The 19,189-nt window shown below is 49.2% G+C and overlaps 3 protein-coding genes across 7 annotated transcripts in view; all 3 read right to left on the reverse strand.

Moving 5' to 3' along the window:
* Nucleotides 1–2,581: 2,581 nt before the first annotated feature.
* On the reverse strand, nucleotides 2,582–4,636 carry MRPS26 (mitochondrial ribosomal protein S26). Its single transcript, XM_025469494.3, has 4 exons — nucleotides 4,275–4,636; nucleotides 4,034–4,180; nucleotides 3,817–3,940; nucleotides 2,582–3,111 (listed from the first exon to the last, which is right to left on the reverse strand). The coding sequence occupies exons 1-4, from the start codon at nucleotides 4,484–4,486 to the stop codon at nucleotides 2,974–2,976; spliced, it is 621 nt and encodes a 206-aa protein (XP_025325279.1). The 5' UTR covers nucleotides 4,487–4,636; the 3' UTR covers nucleotides 2,582–2,973.
* Nucleotides 4,637–4,692: 56 nt separating this feature from the next.
* On the reverse strand, nucleotides 4,693–10,282 carry LOC112673447 (uncharacterized). The gene is made up of 5 exons (XM_025469060.3): nucleotides 10,191–10,282; nucleotides 9,414–9,570; nucleotides 9,095–9,212; nucleotides 5,902–6,051; nucleotides 4,693–5,785 (listed from the first exon to the last, which is right to left on the reverse strand). Exons 1-5 carry the CDS (start codon nucleotides 10,280–10,282, stop codon nucleotides 5,577–5,579), a joined length of 726 nt encoding a protein of 241 aa, XP_025324845.1. The 3' UTR covers nucleotides 4,693–5,576.
* A 1,928-nt stretch (nucleotides 10,283–12,210) lies between these two features.
* The window catches only part of PTPRA (protein tyrosine phosphatase receptor type A), a 171,157-nt gene continuing 164,178 nt past the window's right edge, over nucleotides 12,211–19,189 (reverse strand). For all 5 annotated transcript variants that reach the window (XM_025469497.3, XM_025469495.3, XM_025469496.3 and 2 more), the window contains 2 exons: nucleotides 13,280–13,415; nucleotides 12,211–12,520 (listed from right to left, as the gene is read on the reverse strand). In XM_025469497.3, coding sequence (XP_025325282.1) covers nucleotides 12,510–12,520; nucleotides 13,280–13,415 — 147 coding nt within the window. In that variant the 3' untranslated portion in view covers nucleotides 12,211–12,509. The remainder of the gene's footprint in view (nucleotides 12,521–13,279; nucleotides 13,416–19,189) is intronic.

A 19,189-nucleotide genomic window follows, 5' to 3' on the forward strand; every position in this document is an offset into this window, starting at 1 on the left:
GTAAGTATGTTCCACACAGAAAATTTGGAGTATATTGGAAAAATATGGGGAATGACCTAAGGCTTACTCAGGTCTACTGTGGCCTCTTTGATGGAAGAGATTAAGAAGTACCCAGTGCCCATTCATGTGGCAAATGCATTCTTCTTTTCCCTGTCCACTTGGACTAGTACAAGCAGTTTGCTTCTACCTAGCAGCAGTATACCATTGCCATCCAGTCCAAGAGATGAACAACTCTGCAGTGTTTTATTTTTAAAGATTTTATTTATTCATGAGAGAGAGAGAGAGAGAGAGAGAGAGGCAGAGACACAGGCAGAGGGAGAAGCAGGCTCCATGCAGGGAGCCTGATGTGGGACTCGATCCCGGGTCTCCAGGATCAGGCCCTGGGCTGAAGGCGGCGCTAAACCGCTGAGCCACCAGGGATGCCCTATTTTTAAAGATTTTAAGTAATCTCTACACCCAATGTGGGGCTTGAGCCTATTACCCCAAGATCTACCAACTGAGCCAGCCAGGCACCCCAACAGCTCTAGTTTTGTACAACCTAATCCCTAAGACCTTGGCCACCCACCCCAGGACATCATGGTCGTCCACTTCACTGATGTCATGTTCCTTATCTTGGAGAATTGGAAAGGACAGGAATCCAGGTGTAAAACACCCATGCTTGACTCAAGAGATAAATCCCAGGGAAAAATTGCCCACCCAGCAAAGTTCCTGGGGGGTCAGCATACCTCTCCAAGTGAAACACAAATCTTGTCCCTCAATCTACCCTCACAATGCATAAATCATGGTAGGTAGGCCTCAAGTCTTGGTGAAAGCACTTACGTTTGCATATTGCCCACAAAATAGAAGAGGCCCTGGTGTTTCTGAGGCCATCAGGGTTCTATTGGAGATAAAGCATTCTTCTGTGGGACACCACATAACTCTGCAACCTGGACCAGGTAAGATCTGAGCTTACCTGTGCACCTAACAGCACTCTATGATCCATGAGATGCAGGTACAGATGAGATTGGGCTTGCTTTAACCCTGAAGGTACCAGTAAGCTGCCTAATCTGTGTCTATACCAGTAAGAAGATGGCCGTGGGTGAAGGATAAAAACATTGAAGCTTGGTTTACAGGTGGCTCCACATGATATACTGACATCAGCAGTGAATGCTAAGGACTTATAGCCTCATGGAGGACACTAAAGGACAGCTGTAAAGGAAAAGCTGCCCAAAGACAGAGTTTCAAGAAAGTTTGACACAGTTTTTTCTACCTGAAGAGAAATAGCTTGTGTCCAAATTCTGGTGCAGAAAGCCAGGGACTTTAACAAGAATGAAACTGGACTTTCTGACACAGGCTGTGTCCCATGTGTAAAGCTCACCAAACACTTCCACTGCAGGGGACCAAATGGTCCACTTCTCACAACAAATCCCAAGGCTACGGGCACAGTTGTCTTGATCCATGGTCTATGATGTGCACCCATCAGCTTTCACTTCAGAAGTTATACTGAGCATCTGAAACTAAAGACTACACCGTCCTGTGCCTGGGCTCAGCACCAGAGGAAAGATGACCCACATCAGCCTGGGGAGGGAGGTTATTGCCTTCAGGGGTGCAGGGCCTGATGGAGGCTGGGTGTAAGGCAGTATAACTATTAGCCCTCTGCTTGTACCTCTATACCTGCTACCTCACTTGAATGTTGAAGGATGGCACATATTCCCTAAAAGGTTTTCATGTTTTAGGGGTTTCCAGACTGTCTCCACAACCTGGGAGTTGGGGAAAGAAACTAGGATTCTGTTCATTTTCCTCTGGTGGTATCTGGGCAAGTTCAGGTGAATTAGTGACAAAGGGCCAGCAGCTCTGACTCTGAAAGACACGAGGACTTATGCTTGAATAGGGGCCATAAATCTATATGTTCACTTGTTGAACCTTGTGAATTTCAATTACAATTCTGGTACCCATAGCGTTTGGTCCAAGTGCTAGATAAGCCACATTGATCTTCTAAAGGTCAATCAGGCCTCTTGCCAGTACCAATATGGTGTGTAGTCCAAGGAAGCTGGTAGTGCCAGGGCCATGTGGGTCATGGAAGCCTTGGGTAGAAAGGGCCACTGATAAAGAAATGGGGTTTCTTCCTTACTTCTGTGCCTTGGGCACACCAGACCTCAGCTGGCAAATCTTAGGATCAAGCAGAAGCGGGTCTTTGGCCAGTGGTTAGCTTGTGTCTCTGCTGCCCTTTTGTTACCTGGATACTCTGGCTAGAGTCCTAAAGCTCTAGATCAGGAGTTGGCAAACTTCTCTAAAAACCCACGTAACATGGGACACCTGGGTGGCTCAGTAGTTGAGCGTCTGCCTTCAGCCCAGGGTGTGATCCTGGAGTCCCAGTATCGAGTTCCACATTGGGCTCCCCGCATGAAGTCTGCTTCTCCCTCTCCCTGTGTCTCTGCCTCTCTCTTTCTGTTTCTCATGAATAAATAAATAAAATCTTAAAAAAAAAAAAAAAACAAAAACCCATGTAACAAATATTTTTTACACTTTGCAAGTCAAATAGTCTGTTACACAGCTCATTTCTGCCATTATAGTGTGAAAGTAGTCAATGAATGAATGTAGCTGTGTTCCAATAAAATTTATTTACAAAAACAGGCAGTAGGACAAACTGGGCCAAAGGACTGTAATTTGCCAACCTCTGTCCATGTCCTTGATGACACTTAGACCGAGTTGATCGAGGGGACTGTGGTCCATTCTGCGCCACTGTGAGCCACTGTGAGCTGGAAACCTCTAAGGTCTGCTGCTTTGCTGAGTCGTACATGGGTGTAGAACAGGACAGTATGTATGGGAACTGCCAACCAGGTGGTGGGTGCAGGGCAGAATGTGAGGAGGACACTGGAATAGGCTGAGCCTCCTTCTTCCTAAGCAACATCAACAGATCTATTCCAGATCAGGCCCAACCCTCCTACCCCATACACACATGGTCCCTGGGTGGGCACTGTCCTTACTGGACCCTTACGAGCCCTTATGCTGTGGTCTGACCACCAGCCCTTCCCTGGTGATAGCCCAATTGTAGCTCTTCGGCGGCGAGTCCAATGCTTCTTCCACCCGTGCCTCCAGGTTCTCTCGGGTAATGAAATTTTTTGCTTCCTCCTATTGGGAGACAGAAAGCTACTGAATGGAAGTCTCCAGCACAGGCCTGCTGACCTTTAGCCCACTGAGTCTCCAGTTCTCCCTCTGGATGGATGCTTGGAGCCCAGGTCCTCTGTGACCTTCCAGTGGAAGAGTATCAGGCAGCCTTATCATATTCCTCTTAGATAATTATCCACTGGACATCTCAGCCAGAACTCCAAGCACACCAGTTGTGACAATCTCGAGTCCCACTGGGTTGAATGTTGCCTCAATGTCCCTCGTTAATCTCTGTCAAACTTGTTCTCCGCACCCCCCCATTACTTTAATTCAGACCTCATCCACTCTTAATGGATCACTCCCAAATGGTCTCCCTGCTTTTTAGTCTCACACCTGCCACCCTAGCCCAAAATATTAACACTTCAATGACTATACCCGCAAAACAAAATACCAACTCCTTGTGGAACTGGGGGCCCTTCCGGGGTAAGAGGCGGGCTTACCGCCACCTAGCTACTCGGATACTTTACAATTCTAATGTCAACTCTCACCTCTGGGTGTCTGCGCCCGTCACTCTCTTTGCACTCCTCCCCCAAATCCTCACCTGCTAACTGAGCCTCAAGGCTGCTCGCTCCCTCAGTGCGCTGGCCAGTGTCCCACTGCGCCGCGCCCAGGACTGCCGCCCAGGAGTTGTTCCCGGCCCTTAGCTCCAGGCCCGGAGACGCGACCCACCTGCAGCTGCAGCACTTCCTGCTCCTTGAGCTGCGCCCAGGCCTGGGCCTCTCGGGCCCGCCGGGCTTCTTCCTCCGCCTGCCGCTGCTGCTGCTCCCGCGCCTCCTGCCGCAGCCTAGCTAACCTGGGGTGGGGGCGAGGGCAAGAGGCTGAGACTGCGCGCGGCTGGGTCTGCCCCGCGCCACCAGCGGCCTGCCCCGCCTCCCGGCCCACTCACCGCAGCTCGTGGAGCCGCTGGTTCTCCGCCTGGTTCCAGGCCATCAGGTCGCGGTGCTCGGTGGCATCCTGCAGCGCCTTGCGCTCTGCCAAGACCCCGGCCCGGGCCTCGTGCGCCTTCTTCCGCACCTCAGTCACGAACTCCAGCCTGGGCGGAGACAGGCCCGCGGTCGGCACCCTCTCCGCCCGCCCTCCGCCTCACAGCCCACCGCGCCGGCGGCCGCCCCCGCCGTCACACACACCTGAGGGCGCGCACCGTCTGGCGGTACTGCCGGTAACGCTCCGTCAGCACGAAGAACTCTACGGGATCCACCGTGGGCGGGGTCGCCACGCGCCCGACCTTGGACTTGGCCGGAAGGTCGTGGCGGGTCTTGCGGCCGCGCACGAGGAGCAGCAGCGGGGCCGGAGGCCCCCACCGGGGACCCGCGCCCCAAACTCTCAGCGCGCAAAGCATGGCCGCAGCCTTCCCGGTTCCGGCGCGCCGCAGGGCATCACGGGGCCCGGAGACGACCGCGGGGCACCACGGGACGCGTAGTCCGCGGGCCCCGCCCCCACCCCCGGGAGCCCGTAGGGCGGGGCGGCGCGCGCAGGCACACCTCCGCGGGGTCCTCGGGCCCGGGCCTTGGCCGCACCCTCCCTGCAGGGCCTGCCCCGCCCCGCCCCGCGTCCCTCCCGCCGGCGGGCGGGGCCCACGTCCCCCAACCCCCGCGCTGGAGAGTCTCAGAGCGGGTGGGCGAGGGACGGGACAGAGGAGAGAGCTCGAAGCAGCAGCTTCAGGGGCTTCGTATCTTTATTGGAAGGCGACAGGGCGCGGTGCTCTAGGTCCAGTCTGTGGGGGGAGGAGGTGATCATTTCAGAGGACGCCCTGGTCACCAGGCTGCTCGCCTGCGACCTTGCCCGCCCTCACCTCTCCCGACCTGGTCCGCCAGGCGGCCAGCTTGCTCTCTCGTCCTGAGGACCCCCTTGCCGGCTAGGGAACCCAGCGTGGGGGCTCTGGAGCTCCCTGGGCGTTGCCCACCCCAAACAAACCTGGTTTGTAAAAACCTGAGCTCACACCAACTTAAATTACGTAATGTTTTTGCCTAATACGAATTTACTTTTTCTCCTTCAGTTATGGCTTTCCCGTGCACTTTAAAATAAATGCAAAATAGTAATAATAATCCATCGCTGCACACTGGTCTTCTGCAATCACTGCATTTCTAGTGCGTCAGCCTTGGTTCTTGGGACCCCCTTACCTAATAGTGTAAGTTCACACCCCTCACCTCTTTTCACTGAGGGGCTGCTCACCTCCGGACATATGGGCTTCTCTTGACAAGAAAGAAGCCTGGAGGACCCTAGTACAGCCACTGTCTTATGGAGGTTTTCAGTAGAATTCTCTCCACTCCACTAGTTACTTCTTTTAATTTAACATAAGTATCTTATCATAAATTGTCTAGAATTCTGGGAAATAGGAAGGATAGCAGATAGCATCCTGCTGTGTGCCCAGGGGTCGTCTCAGTTTTAGCTCATTACTCCCCTCTTTTGTCCACATATCCCCCAAGTCCTTAGCCACAATGGCCCCTGCTGGCCAATGCCAGGCCTCTCCCTGTACTTACTAGCAGTGTTTGCACCAGGTGCTGCTTTCTACAGAGGGGCCACCAGCCTGTAGTTCTGCCCTCCCAGGGCACACTGTTCTCAGGGGGAGCCAGGGAATTGCTTGGGAGGTTATGGGCGGTCTGGTCTGGGCCGTTTGCTGCAGTGCCCAGGACCCTTCCTCAGAAACGAGCCAAGGCTGTGGCCTGCCCACTGCTCCCACCCTAGGCTCACAGTAGGTGAAGGAGCCCCAGCTAATACCTTCTTCCTCCCACTCAGGCGGGGGATACCTTTAACCCACCTTGGGGGCAGGTGGGGGTGGCTGGGCTGAGCTGGAAGCTCCCTTTCCTCCAGGGTACCAGCCATGGGACCAGTGCTGAGCCTTCGAGGGTCCAAAATGAACAGTCAGCAGCAGCAGCAGCAGGAAGCCTAGCCTGGATAACAGCACTCAAGACGACAGGCGCTTCCATCCATAACTCTTTCCATTTCTTCCAGGGCCCCTTAGACACCTGGCACTTCAAGGATAGCTTGTGTTTCCTAATGCCCTTCCCTCTTCCCTCACTGCCCCTCATCCAAAGACTCTTGGGATCTGGACCCCAAAGGCTCCTGGCAACTAGCCTTCCCCAGAACCTCCTGGGACACAGAGGGTCCCAGCCTTGCCAGCAGAGGGCCTTCCTTTGTCTGTCAGGCCTACCCCTCCCTCCTTCAGGGATTCTAGAAGTGGGAGAAGGTTGGGAAGAGGAACAGAGGTAAGGGAAGCTCTCCAAGGGCCAGGCAGCAGTGTAGGGGCATTTGGGGCACCTGGTGCATGGCATGCTGCCTCTGTCCTTTGTCATCTCTCTTCCATGGCAGTTGGGGGTGTGGAATGGATGTGGTGGTGACATGGACAAGTGTTTTTTTTTTTTTTTTAAGATTTTATTTATTTATTCATGAGAGACAGAGAGAGAGAGAGAGAGAGGCAGAGACACAGGCAGACACTTGCCCGGGGTTGGGCAAGTGCTTCCACCCCTCATCCCTCCTATGCTAAAAGCAGCAGGCACAGGGACAGTGGTGCAGAGAGAAAGGTAAAGGGTTTTTTCCTGGGACATGGTTCGGGGTAGAGGGACTTGGGAGGGAGAAGAAGAACAGTGTGTCATACACGCAGGACAGACTTCCATCCAGGAGTCCCAGCCTTTGGGGAGAACAGCCTCTTTACTTACTGAGGGAAAGCTATGGAGGAGCTGGCTCCTTGAGGTGGCTCCTCCAGGTGACAGTGGATCCCCCGCCACCCTGGAGACAGCCAGTGCTAGGATTTATTGATCAGGAGACACTACACTGTTCCTGGTCCACGCACTTCAGTGATGTCTCAAAGAGGGAGGGGGCGCAGCCTGCCACCCAACACCCTTCTCTTATCAGTGTATGTTCCTAGTGTATTTTTAGCCACTGGCCCTGGGGTCACCAAATTGCTCCCTCTCCCTCCCAGGGATCTGAAGTACTAAGACTCCTGCTCCAGCCTGGCCAGGCCCTGAAAAATCACTTCCCTTCTCCCAGGTTGCATCCTCAAGCTCCTGCCCTTTGGCCTACAAAGCCTGGTCTTCTCTGATCCAGAAACAAACAGTAGCCTAGGGGGCGGGAAATGCCTGGGGGAGTCTACGAGGGCCTGAAGGCTTGTCTGCCAAACTGCAAAATAGGCTGGATGGAGCAGTCCTCATCCATACACCTGGGCACTAGTGATGAATCATTCCAGATGGAGGCAGGTTTGGGTGGGGCACACCTACCCCCAGGCAGCTTCTCTTTCCTCCCAGCCAGCCCATGGGGGGGGGGGGGCTGCTAAGGGGGTAGTACAGCATCTGCAGGCTAGTAGCTGGTAGGACTATGAATGAGCAGGAGGTAGGAATAGTTTTGCCTCTCAGGGTTCCAAGCCCTCCCCATTCTGTGCTCAGCCAAGGGACTATTCATGGACTTGGACACAGCTAACCTAGGGCACTTGAAACATGCCCCCACCTATCAATCTGCGTCAGCCCAGCTTTTCACCACCAGCTATTAGCATGGGGGACAGGAGGAGGGCAGAGGCCTGTTTATAGGATTAATAGCCAATCTCTGCATTTGGGCTAAACAAATGCAAGAGCCAGGGTCAGGCTTGGTGTTGTGGTAGCCAGTCATTAGGAGAATAGGTGTGTGGGCAGCCCGGGCGGCCCAGTGGTTTAGCGCTGCCTTTGGCCCAGGGCCTGATCCTGGAGACCCAGGTTTGAGTCCCACGTCGGGCTCCCTGCATGGAGCCTGCTTCTCCCTCTGCCTGTGTCTCTGCCCCTCTCTCTCTCTCTGTCTCTCATGGATAAATAAATAAAATCTTAAAAAAAAAAAAAAAGAGTAGGTGTGTCAAATCTTGTGGCAAAGATGGGGGAGGGGATGGCCTAATGGGCACCAGTCATTCATGGGTGCCTGGACATGAATTTCCAAAATGATTTATATTTAGTGGAGACCAGAGACAATATGTGGATTATATAGTTAAATTGTTTGGAGAAATAATACACTTTGTTCCTATATGTGTTGGTTAACCAAGTAATTTTTAGAGAAACATTTGTGGTTTAGTAAAAATGATGGAGTTCAATAAACTAGCTTAGTTCTGGTTTGGGCTTACAGAATGTTTTATTCAAAGTCCCCTGTGTTTATTTTATTTTATTTTTTATTTTATTTTTTTAAATTTTTATTTATTTATGATAGTCACAGAGAGAGAGAGAGAGAGAGAGAGGCAGAGACATAGGCAGAGGGAGAAGCAGGCTCCATGCACCGGGAGCCCGACGTGGGATTCGATCCTGGGTCTCCAGGATCGCGCCCTGGGCCAAAGGCAGGCGCTAAAACGCTGCGCTACCCAGGGATCCCCCCTGTGTTTATTTTAAAAGAGGAATGGGGTGCCTTTTTTTTCTGTAATTTGTTTGTAGTTTTTCCTAAAAAATTCAAATCAGAATTAAGCTTCCCAGGGGACGCTCTGGTTCCTTTCTTTCTGGCAACATACATAGCTTTTCAAGAATGTTTCTGTCCTCTTCCAGATTACAGACTCTAAAATTCATCCTCGTATCCCTCTCAGCAGGGCACAGAAAGCTGGTTGTTCACCACTGAGCTCCAACTCATGCTTGCCTGGAGGACAGGACTTCATCTGTCTGGGAGCTGCTTGTAGTCAGTTGGGAAAGCAGAGGCTTAGAGCTGAGTGCTCAGGTGCTGCTGGAGCAGAGGGACACAAACCCCTGATCAGATGGTCTGGGCAAAGGATGACAATGAGTTAGCTAGGGTCTGCACACAGGGTAGCTGCGGTGCTCCCACGTAAGAACGAAATGGAGAAGAGTCCACACAAGAACTGCCAGTGGGTCTGGATCCCCGGGCTAGGGGTGGAGGGAGAGAGGTGCAGAGAATGCTGGAAGGCTGCAGGAAGGGATGGTAGACTCTGGAGAGACCAGGTGAACCCCTCAACCATGGGTGAGACAGGTACCTGTGGGTCACCTTTTGCAGTCACTTGGCAGGAAGCAGGCTATGCCGACCTGTAGCTCAGGGCTGGGGTAGGGCTGAAGGTCCACAGCATACAGATCACAGGAATGCTTGGGCTCTGAGGATGGAGAGAGGAGGAGCAGAGGCTACAGAGTGAGGATAAAGTCAGAAGGGAGGAAGGAGCCAGAGGGCAGAGAGTGGATCCTTGGCAAGAGGTAACAAGGGAATCTGGGATAGGATTCTGGATAAAGTGTGACAGAAGATCGAGTGAGTCTATCACAAAGGCAGAGGACTACAGGCCTGGTGGAGGTGCCTTTTTTTTTTTAAAATTAAAACCAAAGACTTACGCTTTTGGTGGTGGAGTGCTGAGGGAAACTGAACGCCCATGAGGGCGCTGACTTGATGAACTGGGGTCTGAGCACAGTGGGCACTGGATGCCTCGCTCCCTGTTCTGAGAAGTCCTCACAGGCTCTAGCTTTAACTCCATGCAGCACAGCTGACCAACTGAGGGGCGGGCACTGGATGAAGCAGTCACCCCTGCTGTGCCCACACAATTGTGTGGTGTGAACCCTGATACACTTACCCCTTAGCCTTGACTAGTTCCTGTCAGGTTTATGTCTCTTTCAACAGTGCAAGTCCTGCTTGAAGACATCTGTTTAGCAGCCAGGTGATATTTAAAATACTGGCCCAGAGGCGCCTAGGTGGCTCAGTTGGTAAAGCATCTACCTTTGGCTCAGGTCATGATCTTAGGTTCCTGGTATGGAGCCCCACATTGGGCTCCCTGCTCAGTGGGGAGTCTGCTTCTCCCTCTCCCTCTGGCCCTCCACCCTGCTCATGTTTTGTTTCTCTCTCTCTCAAATAATAATCTTAAATTTTATATATATATACACACACACACACACACAGCCACCAAGCAAATCTGCATGGATTTCAACAGAAAGGGGAAGTAGCCAGGCCACTCTGGTGAGCTGGTAATCAGTCCTTCGGTAGGAACCCTTGTACACACTAGTAAGCTGCTCCACACCAGCCCTAGCAACAGGAGGTAGGCAGCCTGCTGGGAGGTAAGGAGGCAACCCAGGACACGTGAGGGGCTCTCCTACAGATTTGCTATATAGCTTGCTGACCCAAGGCCTGTGGCCTCCTCCACCTGCCAGGACTTGGTCACAGAGGCACCAAACTGTAGCTTGCATAGAGCCAGGGTCTCCTTCTCAAACATGGCACCTCTCATCAGAAATCCTTCTCAGATTGCTTAATTTGCCCATGCTTCTTTGAAAACCACTGAGTTTTGAATTTATTGTTACTTGGAGTTCCTTAGTTCTTACAGAAGGACTAAGTACTTCTGACACCCACTCACTTCTCAGAAACTTCCAGAGGTTGTCTGTTATGGTGCCCCTGCCTCCTGAAGATATCCTGAGTATGTGCTGAACCTGGCTCCCATCTTAAAGCCACCACACCTGTTCACCTTCTGTAGGGTTCTGAGGCCTTCAGTAATGTGGTTCCATGTGACTTTGCCTCCTTTCACTCATCCGCATTTCTGGCATCCCTTGGATCCAGCTCAAGTCCCACCTCTGCCAACAAGTACAGCAGCAATGACCTCTGACTGTGCTTCCCATGGCTTGGGCTGTGGTGCCACTTCTTACTCCTGACAGCCTGAGTAGCCCAGGGCCTGACCCTGCTCTTTGAGAAAGTCCCCATGGGTTGTAAGACTCTCTTAGCCCTGTATTGACAGCTGTGGCAACCAGTTCACATTCCTGTTCCCACGATGAGCTGCTCATGAGGGTAAGAGGCAATGAACAGACCCACCCTCCCAGCTGTGCCAACTAAAGACTACATTTCCCAACATTCCTATAGTCACACAGTGTAGCCTTATGACTAGGTTTTGGCCAATAGGATAGGAGTGAAAATGGAAAGAACTTTTCTTCATGTCCTTAAAAATGAAGTTGCTTGCTCTCTATTTTCTTTTTGCTTGTCCATAAGAAAAGACCGTGATCCAGCTTCAGCTGTGAGGACAATAACAACATTCTAAGGGCACCAGAGTAGCTCAGTAGTTGAGCATCTGCCTTTGATTCAAGTCGTGATCCTGGGGTCCTGGGATCAAGCCCTGTAGCAGGCTCCCTGCCTTTCTGTCTCTCATGAACCAAAAAATAAAATCTTACAAAACAAAACAAAAAGGAATAACATTCTAAGGGGCACTGGGACAAGATGGGAGAATACTGGGTCTCTGGACTGAGCACACCATTACATGAGAAATAAATGAACATCCACATGACTTAAAACACAAATGCCAGACATTTTTATATAATGTCAGGCTTGCTATCAAGTTGGAATTGAAGACTCCTACTATCCTGGCCTCTGGATCTGAGACACTTCCATATAAAAGTCCAGGAAATGAGGGCAGATATAAAAGGAAATGAAAGCTATTTAATCTAGTAAGTGTGGGTATAAAGACTTATCCTGGATAGTGACACAATCCAGACAATTTTATAGCAAAGCACCAGTGAAGTTGGACTGGACTTAGTCAGCTATCTCCTCTTTCTTCCATGCCCCTGTGCCAGGGAAACACTGAGGATGTTGGCCATCTTCCAGGGAGCAAGGCTGGCTGGGATCACTGTACCAAAGATGTGTTGGGAACGAAAGGTGAGTCCTGGCAACTAGCTGAGAGCTGGAGAGGCTGTGCCATTGGAAAGGAGTTGAGAGGATGGCGGTTTGTGAGACCAGTTGAGACAGAACACTAATAAGCAGGGCCAGGAGTGGCCTAGGTAAGAGCCCCAGCCCTGGTATGGCTGCCCCACCCCAGACAAAGGGAGACGCTTCCTCAGGGAGTCAAAGCTTTTATTACCTGATAATCCCTAGTGTGTTGCCAGAGATACCGCTCTGGTTCCTTTACTCCCCACAGTAGGTTGTGGTGGTGGTGGTGGGGAGGGTGGAATGGGGAGGGATTATTTACAGAGCAGGAAGGGAATAAGAACCTGAAAGGGGTGAGGGAGTGGGGGCACCAGGACAACCAATTTCCTCAAGAGCTCTGAGAACTTTGTGCTTTTTTTCTTAGTTGATGCTGAGCTACCTGGAATGAATTTTGTGTTCCTTCTTTAGGAAAAGATGTCTAAACCAAAGAATAATACAGCTCAATTTCCAGGCAGAGGATTTCACGATATCAATCCAAACATCACACTATTTAATTCCCCAATAAAACATTGGAAAAAGGACTATCAGTACTAACACATTTACATATAAAATCTCCACCTAATAGGTAATAGAAGCCTATGTACCAATTTCTAAAACAGTTATAAGATATATACACAATTTTGGGTATATTAACAAAACAGAATATTACAAAATATTAAAGGCAAATTTCCTGTCCACTGGATCTCATCACCTCTTACTTGAAGTTGGCATAATCTGAGAATGCATCAATATATTCCTGCACCACCTTGTAGCAGAACTCATACTGTTCCTGTAGAGCAAAAGGAGGGGAAAAGCCACCGTTATTGAAGAGAATCAGGTACGTGCAATTCCTGACAGACCAGTTTTTTAAAAGATGGGAACCTGAGGGAAGTGAATGTTTTTGGACTTGCACCTGAGCCCTGACCTGCCTGCGAAGTTCTGATAGCGTTCCCCTTCTGGGTTGAGTATAGCTAATTTTGTCCTGATGGAGGTGACCAGAAAGGAAGATGTGGTCCTAGGTTTGCAGCAGTTAGACAGGAGTGTGCAGGGCTGGCAGACCAAGCAGCTGGGGAGATGGCTGGGTGTGGCCTGCACCTCACCATGGTTGCCAGACTGCAGGTGCTCTGGCTCTCAAAGCCTCACCAATTCTGAAACCTCTTAAAATGTATTTTTCTTTCCCCTCATACATGTCTTGCTCTCCGAGGTTCAGGGGCCCTTTTGGGTGCTTGTCCCCATACTCAGTGGTTACTGGTTAATGAGACAGTCAGGAGCCTGAGCAGTAGAGGCGGCATACCTGAGTCTTCCTATCCCAGGACCCATGGAAGAGTGCAGACAAGCCCTATGGGGTACCCAAGCACCTCTTTCTAGTCTTCACGAGGCCACTCAATTCTCTTCCTGGTGATAGGGCTGTGTCCCTCTGCTCTGTCACCAAGGCTTATTCTAGCTGGGGCACCTTGGGGGAACGATGGGCCCCCTGGAAGAGCCTCCCCCACTGGGCTAGCCCTCACAGAGAAGGTCTGTAGATGCGGTGGTAGTGCAGGCAGCTTACCAGTGTCTGGACCATGTGTGGCCTCTGTAGCCTCAGGCTCTTGACGGTTTGGAAGACGTCCAAAATCCCCTCTGCTTTCACCCGTTCCAGGACTGTGCTTAGGGCACAGAAGGTCCCCGTCCGTCCTGCCCCCGCGCTATAATAGAGCAGACATACCACATCTGTTACAGTCCACTGTGCTGATCAGGTGAAGACAGTGGCACTGAGCACAAAAAGGCCAAGGTGGAGGCTGGTGCTCATGGGAAGGGCTGTCATCTAATGGAGATGGTGGGGTAGGGTAGAGACAGGGGCCGATTTGCTCCTCTCCACATAAGCCCCATACTCATACTGCTCTGGAGAGGAAGGAGTACCCCTGCTGCCTTTTCTGATGCCCCACTTTGTCTGCTTGCGGGACTTGCCCACTGGACAGTGGTGGAAGAACCTCTTGCACACTCCCTCTCACCCAGCACTGAGCCTTCACTGTCTATCTATAAATGTGCCTGAGTTGTCCTGCTGCCCACTCCTGTTGGGATTCTAGTCTTCTCTTTCTTTTCCTGATAAACCCTGAGCCTCTACAGGGTGTGTGTGTGCGCATGCTGATTCTTTTCCATGCCTCTCATTTGCTTCCTAAATCCCAGGAACCCAGACTCTATGACACTATCCACCATGTTCAGTGTCATCAGGTGATTCACTAGACCCTTATTGAGTGCCTGCTGTGTGGCAGGAGTTGTGGTAGGGAGCAATATGCCCAAACAATAAGATATATAGTGTGGGAAGGAAAAAGAGGAACAGGAGTTCTAGGCAGGGTGGTCAGGGAAGGCTCTCTAAGTGAGTGTCACATGAGCAGAGACCTGAAGGTGAGGACAAGGCCCAACAGCTGTCTGGGAGAGGAGTATCTCAGGCACGAGGCAGGATATCTAGGTGTGGGAGCTGTGTAGCTGGATTTGATAGACGGAAGGACAGAAAGAAGGAAGGAGAATGATAAGGGTGAGGTCAGTGCCCTCAGGGAGATTGTCAACCCCCTGGTACACCTGCCTGGCCTGGGCAAGAGCTCAGATCAAGTTGGGCCTTGTGAGCCACTGTCAGGATTCTAAGTGATGTGGCCTGACTGAAGGTTTTAGAAGGATTTCTCTAGTTCTCTAGCTACTGTGTTGTGAACAGGGGGAAGGTTGGGATAGGGAAACGAATGAGGCCAGTATAACTACTGGGAAGAGCGGATGGTGGCTTAGACAGAGGGGTGCTGCTGGTGGATGGAATGAGAAATAATTCTCAAACTATTTTCCATGTAGAGCAAGGCTGGAGATTTGATGTACATGTGTGAGGAAATAAGAACAGTATGGCTTCAAGGCTTCTCATCTGAGTTAGCTGGGGGACTGAAATGCCACTTGTTGATTGGGGGAAGGCTGAGCAAATAGTAGGCTTAGAAGTAAAGATGAGAAGTTCTGATCTCAACTATTTTTTAATATATTTTTTTATTTTTTAAAGATTTTATATATTTATTCATGAGAAACTCAGAAAGGCAGAGACATAGGCAGAGGGAGAAGCAGGCTCCCTGCAGTGAGCCTGATGTGGGACTTGACTTCAGGACCCCGGGATCACACCCCGAGCCAAAGTCAGATGCTCAACCACTGAGCCACCCAGGTGCCCCTGATCTGAACTCCTTCAACTGAAGATACCCTAGTGGAAATGTTGAGTAGGTAACTAGACATATAAATCTGGTGTTTAGGGGAGAGGGTGAAATGGTGGTAATGACACAGGAGTTGGTACGAAATCCAGCAGACAAGATGGGCTCACCTAGGGGAGTGGCTGTTAGTTGACAAAGAAGAGATCTAAGGAAGTCTATCTTGGTCCTGGACCACAAATGGAGAGGATCAGCCAATGAGGACACAAACCAGGAGAGAAGCTCTGCTGAAAGCATTCCATAGAGAAGTGAGTGGTCAACTGTGTTTGATATTGATAAAGGTAACAAGACAGAATAATCTCTGGATCGGCAATGTGGAGGTCACCAAGTAGCCCTCATAGAGGCAGCTGCAATGGAATGTGGGGGGCGGGTAGAATGGGTTCAAGAGAGAATGAGAAGAAAGGAAGTGGGGAGTTAGTTGGAACAAATCTTTTGAGAAGCTTTACTATTAAGGAAAACAGAGGAATAGATGGTACCTGGAAGGGAATGAGAGGTAAGAGTTTTTAAAATATTAAAATGAGAGAAATTATAGCATATTTGTATGAAGATGGTAGTTATCCAGAGGAAAGGACAAAAGGGGATGGAACCAATATCCAAGTGGACAGTGGGTATGGCAGACAAACCCTACCGTGGCCCCCCAAACCCCACCCCCTGGTGTTCATGCCCTTGTGCAATCTCTTCCCCAAAAATGTAGGCGGGATGTGTGAGGTGCTTCTAACCAGCGTCAATGGCAAGTGTGATGAGATGCATGTAACCACATGTATGTGATTATGTTACATGGGATCATAATGCCTGTCTTGCAGGGAGACATTCTCTTTTTTGCTGACTTAGAAGCAAGCAACCACCCTGGGAAGGTCCAGGTGGCAAGGAACTTCCACTTGGACTTTCAAACAACAGAGGCCCTTAGTCCAGCAGCCCACAGGGATCTGAATGCTACCAACAACCAAGGAAGCTTAGAAATGGATCCTTCCTGATTGAGCCTCAGATGGGAACACAGCCCTGGCTAACACCTTGGTTGCAGTCTTGTGAGACCCTGAAGCACAGGACTAACCTAAGATGTGCTCAATTGCTGACCACAGAGACTGTGAGATAAATGTGTGTTGTTTTCAGATGCTAAGTTTAAGATGCCAAGTTATAATATTATTACATAGCAATAGATAATTAATGATTAATGCAGCTGGCTTCAGAGAGGGGTCAGACAACTCATCCACTGAACAGGAGGGAATCAGGGTCCACAGCACCACTGCAGGGAGATGGGCAGTAGTGTGCTGGGAGCATATGGAAGTTCTGATTGCTTCTCTATTCTTAGTCAAACAGAAACAGCGTCTTTTCTTAAATATGATGACAGAAAAGGTGGTGATAGTATCTAGGTTTGAGAGGAGGTGTGAACTAATCATCTAGGACAAAGGCTGGCAAGGTTTTCTGTAAAGGGCCAGATAGAAAATATCTTCGGTTTTGCCAAGAAGAGAAAAAAATCAAGTTCTAATTGCACAATTCTGACTTCTTGTATGCTGGGCAGCAGTGTGAGACAAGGAGGGCACCACATATGGTCTCAATTCTTTGCTGCTGGAGCACGAGAGCAGCCAGTACATAAACAAAAGGGCAGAGCTATGTTACAATAAACCTTATATATAGACAATGAAATTTGAATTTCATGCAATCTTCATATCATTAAATACGTCTTCTGATTTTTTTTTTTTTTTTTAAATTTTAAAACGTGAAAACAGTTCTTGGCTCGCAGATCCACACAAAACCAGGCAGCAGGCCAGATTTGGCACCAGGCCCTAATATGTCCAGCCATGGTCTGGAAGAATGGAGGGTGCAGAAACTAAGGGCCTAATACAAGGCCAGTGGTCAGGAAGGTAAAACGAAGCCTGCAACCTGGTGCTTTTTTTCAGCCTCATTCAGCTGCATGGTGCTGATGCAGGGCAGCTAGAGAATCTGGGGTTTGCAGAGAGAGGGTGACCAAGGGAGACAATAAAAGTGTAGGGAAGGAAGGATTTATCTGGACAAGCCAAAGAATTATTTTTTCTTAAGTTTTTAATTTTTTTAAAGTAATCTCTGCCCCCAGGGTGGGGCTCAAACTCACAACCTCGAGTTCAGGAGTTGCATGTTCTACTGACTGAGCCAGCCAGGCGTGCCGCCAAGGAATCTTTGTGATTTTGCCAATCCAATGGGCACAAAGCCATGCTGTGCTGTTTTCATTCTCACTTCTCAGAATATTACTAGTAAAGTTTAGCATCTTTTCATGTTTACTGTCCATTTGTATTAGTTGGTGCACTTTGCCATTTCTTTCTTTCTTTCTTTCTTTTTTCCATATCATTATTTTTAATGTCCAACATTTATAATATGAAGGCCAGGGTTTTCTCAACTCAAGTTTATAAATTTTCAATTGGCTTGTGAGGCCAATAGGGATACTTCTTCTTGTCTAATTTGGTTTCTGGGAAGACTTCATTCAGGTCCTCAATGGTCATCTGATCAAACGGAATTATGTTCTTCATCTTCTCCAGCTCTTTTTCATATTCTTCAATCCTGGCCTTTGAGAGGGACAAAAACTCAGCACAGCTTTTCACATCTTCTTTTTCCTCAGCATCCACCTGGACAGTGTATTTATCCTCTGGCACAGGAACCTTCAGGGCATTAAACTTCTTCTCAAAGTCATCTACCAAGCCAGCCTTTGCCACATTGGCCTTGTAGTAAGCCCAGTTGATAGCAGGTGGTTTCTCAGGAAGAATAGCCAACCTGGAGGTAAGCATCTCATTCCAGGATTTCAGGGAGTTGGCAATGGTCTTCTGGTTTCGGGGTATGATCTCCCCAAAAGCTACCCAGTCAATGGTTTTTAGAGCAAGTTTTTGCCCAGCCACCTTGAGATCCTTCACCGACCCCGGCGGCCCACAGTCCACAGCCCATTTATTTCTTTAAAATATTTTTAAAGTACTTTCTTTTGTATAGGTAATAAATTAGCATAGTTCAAATTTCAAAACAGCCCCCCAAATGAAAAGCTTCTTTCATATTCCATTTTTTTGCTTTCGGATGCATTCCTGGGAAAGTGCCAATGTCCTCAGATCCTCACCTGTCTGTCCTTCCAGAGATATTTTTATGCATATACCAATAGAAAAATATATTGTTTTCAAAAGTTTATTTATTTAAATGATCTCTATACCCCATATGGGGCTCAAACTCACAACCCAAGATCAAAAGTTGCATGCTCTACCCACTGAGCTAGCCAGGTGCCCCCCAACAGAAACACATGTTCTTTCCCTATGTCCCATTTATTTTTTTTTTTTTTTTTTTTTTTTTTTTTTTTTAATTTTATTATTTATGATAGTCACATAGAGAGAGAAAGAGAGGCAGAGACACAGGCAGAGGGAGAAGCAGGCTCCATGCACCGGGAGCCCGACGTGGGATTCGATCCCGGGTCTCCAGGATCGCGCCCTGGGCCAAAGGCAGGCGCCAAACCGCTGCGCCACCCAGGGATCCCTCCCTATGTCCCATTTATTTTGCTCACAAAGCAATACATCTAGAGGATTAACCCATACTCAGTATATAAGCAGATTCCTCATTAATTTTTGCAGCTCTGTAGCATGAGATCCATCATAGCTTATTGAGTCAGCTACCTATTAATATGTTTAGATAATTTACAATCTTTTACTATTATAAGCAGCACTTTAATCCTAGTGATTATTTCCTTTTGGCCACTTGAAGCATATTGACTGGATATATTCTTAGAAGTTTCTTTGCTCATTTCTCTTTCTCTAAAGGTTTTTTGAGAGAGAGTGCACATGAACACTCCCTGCTGAGCAGAGAGCCTGACATGGGGCTTGATTCCAGGACCCTGGGATCATGACCTGAGCTGAAGGCAGCTGTAAGCCACTTAGACACACCCCCCCCCCCATTTTTCTCTTTTTAAAAACCAATTTGTAGTGATTTATAATATATTCTTTCTTCTCTAAGACTTCTTCCCCCAATTATAAAAGCAATTCAAACTCATTGTAAATTTTTTTCCTAAAGTGCAATCTCAAACAACATGCCCCAAACAAAATTCACCTCTGCCCCCCAAAATGAGTCCCCTTACCATAATTCTTCTGTCAGTGACGGCAATCATGACCAGTAACCCTGGTTTAAATTTGGGATACACTCTACACACTTGACTCCTCTTTCACAACTATGTTTTCAGTCTTGCTCATTTTTCTTCAAACTTTCTCAAAATAGTTACCCTTTTCTCTTTTCCTCTGTCTCTTAAGAAGGCC

Source organism: Canis lupus, chromosome 24, assembly GCF_003254725.2.
Source record: "Canis lupus dingo isolate Sandy chromosome 24, ASM325472v2, whole genome shotgun sequence".
NCBI lineage: Eukaryota > Metazoa > Chordata > Mammalia > Carnivora > Canidae > Canis > Canis lupus.